General features: G+C 46.1%; 1 protein-coding gene across 1 annotated transcript; it reads right to left on the bottom strand.

Annotated features, from left to right (window-relative positions):
- Positions 1-1,055: 1,055 nt before the first annotated feature.
- LOC131566223 (urotensin-2 receptor-like) lies at positions 1,056-10,177 on the bottom strand. The gene is made up of 2 exons (XM_058817448.1): positions 9,027-10,177; positions 1,056-1,134 (listed from the first exon to the last, which is right to left on the bottom strand). The coding sequence occupies exon 1, from the start codon at positions 10,175-10,177 to the stop codon at positions 9,029-9,031; it is 1,149 nt and encodes a 382-aa protein (XP_058673431.1). The 3' UTR covers positions 1,056-1,134; positions 9,027-9,028.
- Positions 10,178-10,660: the final 483 nt, after the last annotated feature.

The raw sequence follows: 10,660 nt of genomic DNA, 5'->3' as shown, positions 1-10,660 counted from the left end.
GGGCAGCACAAGAGCCCAGCCAGGGCTGCACTCAAGGTGAACCAAAATGATCGCAGAATGCACACAGGGTCTCTCCCTTGGATCAGTTCTGCTCCATTTGCATCTTGCAGTTCATTGTCCCATTCCAGCTTTAGCCCATCCAGTCCCATCCTTGTTTTTCTCTCTCCAGCCCACGGTGTTTGTGCTCTTGGGCTGAGATTTGGATCATTTGTCCTTGGTGCCCAGCTGGAGCAGGAATTGTTTTGTCTCCCTGCTCTGTGCACAGAGCTCACCATCCCCTCATATGAAGCTCAGACCCACACACTGAAGCAGCACAGAATCTGAAAAATTTAAAAACTAAAATCTGAGGCATCAGTGGCACCCTGAGCCTTGTGCTCAGAACTGAGCTCTCTACAGTCCCTGCTCTGGATCCTGAAGGAATTTCTCCTCTGAGAGGACCAGAGTGATTCACACAAACACAGCTTCACATAAACATTTTGCAGTTCACATAAACATGGAGCAATTCTGTTTGTAGAACGTTTGCAGTTAATGAATTAATTATGTTACACTCTCCTCTGAGCAGCAAGCCATGAACTGAGCTAAGCAATCAGCAGGAGGCTTTGCTGCCTGTGTTTCCTGTTGTGTTTCAAATAAACACAAACACAGAAAAAGCCAAAGTGCACTTCTGCTGCCCAGTGTGCTCAGATTTGGGCACCAAATTCAGCATGGAAAGGAAAACCTTGGAAGGAGTGTTGCTACTTTAATTCCCAAAGCACGTGGGTGCCTGTTGCCACTGGGGTATGGATGAAACCTCCCTCCTTTTATGATTTTTTCCCCTTTGTGAAATAGTGATTAAAAATTAGAAATCTTTGTCAGAATATTTGATTCTCATGTTCATAGGGTTCACAGAATTTCCTTACTGATGCTCACGCCTCACTCCTGGCATTGCCTTTCTTTCCCACCAGAAAGATCCTCAAAAGATCCACAAGATCCTCAAAATAAATTAATCCACAAAGAGTAATTTATTTATTATCATTCCTTTATATTCCTTGCTAGCCTTCTGATGAAATTCTTTCTTCTATTCTTTTAGTGTAGTTTTAGTATATCCGGATCTGTCCATTGGAGGGTGCACCCCTTGTGCTGCCTTTAGCACACCTGAAAAAAAACCAAAAAAAAAGGTTTTGGATGTTTTGTGGCTAGAACTGCAGTTGATATCGGTGAATTAACTCTGTTATGGGACTTCCAGGATGTCTGTGAAAGGGAGATGCCAGAACTGGCCAGGGATGGTTGTAACAGTCAGAGCTGGTGTGGTAAATCCTGTCCTGTCTGCCCCTGTGCCTGGGGATGTTCCACTCCACCACTGAGGCAGGTCATTTCACCAATTTTTGTCATATATTTGCACTTATTGTGCTCTATTTTCATCTTTCTAGACAGCTTTGAACTAATAACAGCACTACTTGACATGTAATTAAAGCTAATAACAGCTGAAATTATGCACGCTTGAGTGGTCTGGTCTTTGAAACACAAATCGTGATATTTACACTTCCTCTTTTGGCAAAAACATGTGCTTTCCTCACAGACAGATGGCTTCACAGGTGATAAATGTTTGGGAAAAGTGGATTTAGCAGCAAGCCTTCAGTATGCAGAGAAAACTCTGACTTTTTGACAGGTGAATTCCCTGATTTTTGAGTACCTTGGTGGGGTGTTTATTTCTGGGAAGCCAGAATGAAATTTGGATTTATCTGCTGCTTTGGGTTTATCTCCTGCTCAGCCCTCACTTAGAGATGAGGGATTTTCCTTTTCTACAATGTTTGTAGTGAATTTTCATTTTTACTACACTGAAAAACTGGGAGTCAGCAAAAAATCACCTGCTTTTCTTGTGCCTTGCCATTTCCAGTCCACTTTCAAATACTCCTCTATATTCTGGCAGCAGAGTTCATTCTCTGCTCTTGCTCTTGATTCCACCACACTTCTGACGTGCCTGGATCAGCATCCTCAGCTGAAAATCAGCTCTAAGCAGGACTGGCAGATAAGATACTGATTTTGGAGGTGCAAAAATGATCAGAATGATTTAGAACTGACACTGTTTTCCAGGATATGGCAGCTTGTGCAGTAAATAGATGGCAAAGATGCCCCTGCAGAGCTGGCCTGAGTGCAGGGCTGCACAGGACAATAATAAAATATCATTTTAAAGCAAAGCTGCAAAGCACAAGACAAGGTCTGATATTTTTCTTTCAATGAATTCTTCACTGCTGCACTGGAGATACAGCTGGAGTTTGACCTGGAGAAGGAGCAGTGGCTGTGTGGAGGTCTCAGGATTTAATTGTGCATTTTGAGAAAGGAAAATGCCCAGAGCAGCCAGTCTGAGATCATTTCAGTGGAGACATCCTGGTTGGCAGCCACAGCAGATGCCCTTGGGGCAGCACTGGCAGCAGGAATGGTTTTTTCCTAGGCAGCTCTGCCAAGGGCTGGATTTGCTCTCCAAGCTCTTCTCAGTTTTCCTTTTAATGTCCTGGAGCAAACACTGAATGGAGAAGTTTCTGAGCACACACCCCTGAGAAATGAAAGGAATCACCTGATGTGGGAAATGAGTTTGTATAGAATTTTTAAAGCTTGATAGAAGTTTCATGCGGTACATTTGTATGTAAATTTTGAGATAAGGGATGTTGATTTAGAAATGTTATAGAGTAGGATAGATATTGTAGAGAGAGAAGTGGAATTAGAAATAAGTTTTAAAAGATGGTCTTGTAAATAAGACTAGATACTTTGGAGAAATAGAACTATGAAAGATTTATTGTAGTAGGACTTACGAGGAGTAGTTTTAGATGATTGGTTTTAAAGTATTTATAACATGGTGTGGTTAAAACTGATAGGTTAAGAAACACTTACAATGTATTGTAATTAGGAAATAGTTGGCTTTTGATTGTGATGGTGTGACTTGTAATATCTGTATTGTCTTACTCTTGACATAAAACCTAAAATGGAATAAAAGTTTTTAAAACACCGCTCAGTTGCCCATCTCAAAATCAGAAAAGGGTCTAATCCAGCAACCTGACAATCTGGAGATTGTCACACATTGTCACACAGCCCTCACCCTGGCCCTGTGGGGTAATTGTGGCAATGTTCCTCTGGGGGCTCACCAAATGTGGAATTTTTCTTCACTCAGGGTCACCAAATGTGGTGGTGGTGTTCACAGGGGTCCCAGGATGAGGGAAGAGATGAGAATCTTGACTCCATCTTTCAGAAAGCTGATTTATTATTTTATGATATATATTAGATTAAAATAAAATTATATATTAAAACTATATTAAAGAATAGAAGAAAGGTTTTCATCAGAAGGCTAGCAAGGAATAGTAAAGGAATGGAATGATAATAAAATCTTGTGACTGACCAGAGAGTCCGAGCCAGCTGACTGTGATTGGCCATTAATTAAAAACAACCACATGAGACCAATCACAGATGCACCTGTTGCATTCCACAGCAGCAGATAATCACTGCTTACTTTTTGTTTCTGAGGTCTTTCAGCTTCTCAGGAGGAAAAATCCTGGCAAAAGGATTTTTCATAAAAGATGTCTGGGACACGTAATCACTGAGAAATGAAAGGAGTCACCTGATGTGGGAAATGAGTTTGTAGAGAATTTTTAAAGCTTGATAGAAGGTTTATATAGTGTATTTGTTGCTGACCATGAGCCACAGTGCTCCAGAAATCCCACCTCTCACCCAGCCAGCCTTGAGCTGCAAGTGAACCGAAATGTGCACAATACTGCCCAGACCCTGTCTGGGAGCTTGTGCTGAGGTTTTTGTGGAGGCTGAGGAGCTCTGGGCTGGCTGTGTCCCAGCAGGACAGGGTGGCCTTGCACTCTCTGGGCTGCAGGGACAAGGAGGGGGCTCAAACTGAGCTCAGCCCAGGCTCCAGCAGCAGCTGAGGATGGAGCTTTGTGCCCTTGTGGGCATTGGGCAGGGGTGGCAGCTTGGTGGGCACCACCCTGTCCAGGCAGGGTTTGCACAGCTGCTCTCTGCTTTCCTGCTTGGACTCTTACAAAAGTCCTGTGGTCTGAACAAAACGGAAAAAGGCTTTTTAAAATTAAGTGTAAGCAAACTGATGGGTAAAGCTTCATCCTGAAGTGAGAAACTGTGCTGTTTTGCCTCCTAAAGGCTGGAACCAGACAATTCAGAATTTGGGAAAAGAAGAAATAAAAGAATTTCCAGAAGGATTCTTGAATTTCTGGGTGGATTTGCAAATCATTTGGGTAAACGTAGACGTCATCCTTTGCTGGCAAAGAGCAAAGCTGAGAGCACTGCCTGGCCCCAGCTGTACTTTGCTGCCTGTTTCAGCCACCAGAGTGGGTACCTGGCCTTTCCTAGCTGTAGGAGCACTGATCTGACCCTTTTGGAAAACTTTGGACTGTTTACAACTACACTTTCTATGAGTTTTGAGATATTGTTAATGCTTCCTGGCTTAAATGGGCAAAAAATGTGGTGTTTTGGCTTCTGCTATCTGGAGTTCAGCTGGTGATTCCACCCTGTGGGGCATCAAACACCTCAGAGATGGGGGTACTTAAGGATTTGGGATCTTGACAGAACTCCTGGCCTTACCCCACAGGGCAAAATGAACAAAGAGAGCCAGGTATGAGCTGTGCAAGCCCACAGCTGTCACAAACGTATTTTATGAAAAATCCTTTTGTTAGCATCTTTTCTCCTGAGAAGCTGAGAAGCCTCAGCAGCAAAGTTTTGCTTCTTTGGAATGTGATTTAGGGAATTGTTTACCCAGTATGTGATATTGTTTTATTTGGTGACCAGTGACAGCCAGCTGTGTCGAGGCTGTGAGCAGTCACAAGCTTTTATTATCATTCCTTTTAAGCCTTCTGATGAAATCCTTTCTTCTATTCTTTTAGTATAGTTTTAATATATAATTTTCTTTTAACAGAATTTATATCATAAAATAATAAATCAGCTTTCTGAAACATGGAGTCCAGATTCTCATCTTCTCCCTCATCCTGGGACCCCTGCAAACACCACCACACACAGCCACAGGTACAGACACTCCTCTTTCACACCAGTTTCAGATTTAATTTATGCAAAGGGCTGCTCTTGGGTCTTTGACTGATGATGGGTTTGTGCAAGGAGGAATAAGCAGGGCACAATAATTTTGCAGCTGTCACTAAGCACACAATTAATCCGTGTCTTGGAGGAGGCAGCTCCTTCTTTGGCTCTCTCTGCTGCTCCTGCTCCCTGTTAATATTCAGCAGGCTCTGGGGGCTGAGCTGCTCTTTGCTTTCAGGCAGAGAGCAGCTCCCTGGTGTTGTCTGAGCGTGGCTGGTGCTTTGCAGAGTTAGTTTGGGATGCAGGGCTGGGACTCAGCTGCTTGGGAAGTGCTCAGAGCCTTGCTTGTAGCTGCAGGCTTGGATTGCTGTTCCCTCATTGCTGCCTGAGCTGGGTGCTGAAGGAGGTGAGTACTTGAAGGAGAAAAAACCAACTCCAGCTTGGGTGGGAAGGGAAATGAATGAAACATCTCATCCTTCAGAGATGACCCAGCATGGACAGGAGCATCACCCACAGCCAGTCCCTGACCTGGGGGTGCCTTTCCTCTTGGCTTTGTTGTGCTGATTTGACAGACACATCCCCAGCCCCTGCTGAGACAGCACAAGCTCCAAAGGAGAAGGGCTGAGGCTGTGTGTCCTTCCAGGGAAACAGGGAACCCCAGCTCCTTTCCCTGATCTCTGGCATGGCCTTGTGCCTTCAACACGCTGCTCAGGGTGCACCCTGCACTGCCAGAGCCATGAAGGGCGTTTTGCAAAGCTTTTCTGTGAGATGGATTGCTTGGGGAGGGTTTGGAGAAGACAATCAGAGCAGAGCTGCTGAGGGTGAAGGGGTCAGACTGAATAATGGAAGGCAGATCTGCTCCAATATCTTTCAGTAGCTTCTGCACTGTCTGCATGGGTGGGTGAGGCCTGGATGAGGTGAGATTTGCAAACCTCCTGTCACTTTGACTGTCTGATTTTAGGCAAGATGGACAGAGCTTTCTAAAGGCTCAGGCTGCAGCAGCTTTCCATCACAAACATGGGAACTGCTCATCTTGAGCTTATCTGGCTCTTCCTGGGCAAGGAGAAGCTAAAACTGCCATTTGAAAGGAGAAAAAAAAAAAGGAGGCTAAACTTTACATTCTGACTCATGTTAAACCCCTGACTATACAAGTGGAAAACAGGTTCAGGAAATTAAATTTGATATTAGGAAAAATTCTTCCATGTAGGGGAGGTCAGGCATTGGAACAGGCTGCCCAAGGAGGTGTGGAATCACCATCCTTGGATCCTTGGAAGTGTCCAAAATGTGTGCAGTGCATGTGGCACTGGGAGACATGTGGTGAACGAGGTTGTGCTGGTAATGGGAATGGGTAATGTGGTGGTGGTTAATGGTAATATGGTGGTTAATGGGAATGGGTAATGGTAATGGTTAATGTGATGCTGGTTAATGGTAATATTGAATGTGGTGGTGGTGGTTTATGGGAATGGTTAATGTGGTGGTGGTGGTTAATGTTAATGATTAATGTGATGGTGGTTAATGGGAATGGGTAATGTGGTGGTGGTTAATTGTAATGGTTAATGGTAATGGTTAATGTGGTGGTGGTGGTTAATGGTAATGGTTAATGTGGTGGTGGTTAATGGTAATATGGTGGTTAATGGGAATGGGTAATGGTAATGGTTAATGTGATGCTGGTTAATGGTAATATTGAATGTGGTGGTGGTGGTTTATGGGAATGGTTAATGTGGTGGTGGTTAGTGGTAATGGGTAATGGGAATGGTTAATGTGGTGGTGGTTAATGGTTAATGTGGTGGTGGTGTTAATGATAAAGGCTAATGTGGTGGTGGTTAATGGTTAATGTGGTGGTGGTGTTAATGGTAAAGGTTAATGTGGTGGTGGTTAATGGTAATGGATAATGGTAATGGCTAGACTCAGTCCTGAAGGTCTCCTCCAATCTTTGTGATTCCATAATGAACCTCTTCACCCCATCCATGGGCTCCCACTCCCTCACAGAGGGTTGAAGGTGCTTCACTCTCTCTAATGGGCTCTCACTAATGTGTCTCCAAGCTGAGATGGTGTGAAAGCTAACAAATTTCCAGTACATGAAATGGCCAAATCTGTGGTATTCCTGTCCCTCAAGAGACACAGCCTCGAGCTGCACCAAGGGAAGTACAGGCTGGTTATCAGGAAAAGTTTTTTACAGAAAGGGTGATAAAGTTCTGGAATGTTCTGCCCAGGGAGGTGGTGCAGTCCCCATCCCTGGGTGTGTTTAACAAAGCCTGGATGTGGCACTGGGTGCCAGGGTTTGGTTGAGGTGTTGGGGCTGGGTTGGACTCGATGATTTTGAAGGTCTCTTCTAAACCTAGTAATTCTGTGAATTCTGTTATTTCTCTGGGATCAGGAAGGGGCTGATCCTGACGTGGGAGCTGCTGGCACACTGCACAGCAAGCAGGTAAAGCACACTGACCCCAGGAGCACTGCTATGGGATGTGTGGAGAGGGCTGGGAATGAATCAAAGCTCCTTCCAGTTCCAGCAGAGGTTCAGCAGCACAACTGCATTCACCAGAGCCCTCTCTCATGTGTGAACCTTTCCCCATTCATAACAAACTTCAAACTCATGCATGGAAGAGACAATGACTTGTCCAAGTGTATTCCCCAGGAAGGCTGCATGCAGATCTTACCCTGTGACCATTTCAACACCTTGAAGGGGAATAGATATTTAAATTCTGAATTCAGGCTCAGTCTAAGCAAACAGAGCTCACTGCCAGAGGGATTTCACACTGCAGTTCACAGTTTGCTGCTCAGAATTCATTTGGTTCTAATTCTGTACCTTGGCTATGTTGGCATTACATCCTCACATCCCTGCTAATGAGGAAGCAGGGCTGCTGCAAGCAGAGGACTCCTGTAGGGATGTTGGCAGCATCCCAGAGAAGGTATTTTTGACTCACTGGGGAAGTTCCAGACATCACAGATTATGTGTTTATTCTAATGATGCCTCATCATTGGGGAAAGCCAGGACAGGCGCTGTAATATTGGTGTAAGCAGGGCTATGTTTTTGTAGCAGAAAGGCAAAATCACTTCCAGTGAAGGGAACAAGTTATCTCCCTAACCAAGAGTCACCACTTTTACAGCTGGGTGTATTCAGCACTTTAGAGAACATTGCCTGGGGAAAACCACATCTCCTCAACCCCCTCCTCTCCCTCTGTCCTTTCCTCCTGGACTTGGGGGTGGAGGTCTGGTGCTTCAGGCTGGATATTGCAGTTTTCCAGCAGATGTCCTCAGGACAGCCTCATCAGAGGTGCCCAATTCCTCCTTGGAGGAGGGCAGACAGTGGAAATGCTTGCCCAGGGCAGATGATGCTGCTCCTCATGGGTGTTTGGACATGCTGAGTGTTCCCTGCCTGTGGCACTGTCATGGGAAGCCTGTGCTGCTGACAAGGACCATGGTGTAACTCCACACACCTGTGTGACTGGAGAACCCAGCCCAGTGCACACACAAGAGTGCAGAATAAGTGTGAGCATCACCCAAACCAGGACCGGCAACCCTGGATATGCCTCATCCACATCGTCCACTCCTACCCCAAATGCAGAACTGCATGGAATTTCAAAACATCAGCTGCTTTTTCTTTATTTCATTGTCTTCAGTCCTCATACAACTACAAATTGAGCACTACTGCTAAAGGATAAAAGAGCAAACTACAGCCATTCATGGGGTAACATAATTTTAAACGTTGTGAGACAGCTGATACTATTAAAAATCATGGCCCTGTTATGGGCTTTCATTATTGATGGCTACTTGAGGAGACATCCACTATAAAATATAAAGATAAAAAGTGAAAGGCTATTTAGATAGATGTTCAGCTGAGTGCTACTAGCATCAAATCAGTGGCACTGGAGAAATGAGAGCAGACACACGGCACAGCCTCTGGACTAAATGTGTGCACTGCCAAGGCTTGGCCTGCACAACGTGCACTTTAAATCAAAGCAACATTGAAGTCAGTATTGATTGTTCTTGGAGATATATTTTACCTTCAGGCACTGCTGTTTCCCAGAGGAGCGTGAGCAAGGACGTAAGTCTCTGTGCAGTGCTGGCTGCTGGTGGACAGGGATCTCCCTGAAATCCTCTGGAAGCGATTCCTCCTCTGGAAGTACCCACTGCTGCTGCTGAGGGACCTCTGCCTGTTCTTCAGGTACTCCCGGTAGTTTTTGGTGAGCAGGGTGTAGAGGAAGGGGTTGATGCAGCTGTTGCTGTAGGTCAGGCAGGTTGTCAGGTAATTAATGTTCTTCATCACCTTGGGAGATAAAGGGAAGGATTCATAATACTGGAAGAGGAGCTGCCATATCCAGAAAGGCAAGAAGCAAGCCCAGAAGACCAGCACTATGGTGAAGATTAGGTAGAGCACCTTCTGGTTGGGCAGCCTCTTGGTCTGCTTGAAGGAAGCAGTCTGGGACACCCAGTAAATCTTGGCCAGGCGGATGTAAAGGTAGCCAATGACCACCCCAGGGCCCACGATGCTGGTGCCAAAAAGGATGCTGAGATAGACTTTGTAAGACAGCTTGCTCCAGGTGGGCAGGCAGATGCTTTTGTTGTCCCTTTGCACCAGCTGGATCATGATGAGCATGGGCAGGGTGAGCAGCAGTGACACCAGCCAGATCACCACAGCGATGGCCTTGCGGTAGCTCTTGGACCTCTTCACCGTGTCCAGGGGCTTCAGCACGGCCAGGTAGCGCTCCGTGCTCATCACTGTGAGGGTGAAGATGCTGGCATGCATGGTGAGAAAGTCCAGGCTGAACAGGATGCGGCAGCCAACATCCCCAAAGTGCCACTTCTGGATGAAGTAGGTGCCAACGATGAAGGGGATGGTGAGGAGGTAGAGCAGGTCGGCCAGCGCCAGGTTGATGATGTAGATGTACATGGAGGCGGAGGAGCGCAGGTAGTGGCACATCACCAGCAGGGTGTAGACGTTGCCTGTCACCCCAACCACGCACATGAGGGACAGGATGGCCCCGATGGTGCAGATGGCCACCATGTCCTCCGTGGAGCCGGCCGCCCATGCGCCGTCCCCGGTGCCGTTGGCCGAGACATTGGGCCTGATTCTGAACACGCCATCCTCACCTGTGTCTGCCACCATGGAGGGGGTGGTGGAGAAGTGGCTCTCCAGCTCGTCAGTCAGGGACATCCTCCTGGGTTTAAATGCCAGAAGCTTTGCTCATGTCACAGGGGTCTGAGGGGGCTCTCTCTGCTCTGAGAAATGCAGCTGCGCCGAGCTGTGGAACCATTTCCCAGCAGTGTCTCATCCAAGGACCATCTGCATTCTCCACTAGAGGAAAGACAGCAAAAACAACATGTTAGAAATCTGCCAGAGCAACACAAAAGTTCATTTAGAAGTTACCTGTCCCTGAGCACGTATCTGCACTGCCTGAATGTACCAAAGGCCTTTGGCACTGAGGCCACTCTTGTAGGGTTTGTGCTCTCACCTCGCCCAGCTGTGAGATGTGTGCATGGAAAAGAGACAAAACGGTTGTGTGGATCACTGGAACCACTTACTGCAGTCCTTAGTTCAGGGCTGGAGGAAAAAAACATCCTTCCTAAATTTATAACAATGATTTAGAACCATCAGCATGACTGTTTAAACCTCTTTGCACATTCTTAACTCTGAAGG

The sequence above is a fragment of the Ammospiza caudacuta genome, chromosome 19, assembly GCF_027887145.1.
Source record: "Ammospiza caudacuta isolate bAmmCau1 chromosome 19, bAmmCau1.pri, whole genome shotgun sequence".
Classification (NCBI taxonomy): domain Eukaryota; kingdom Metazoa; phylum Chordata; class Aves; order Passeriformes; family Passerellidae; genus Ammospiza; species Ammospiza caudacuta.
Note: the sequence above shows the minus strand (reverse complement) of the source record. Positions and strands in the feature narration are given on the sequence as shown.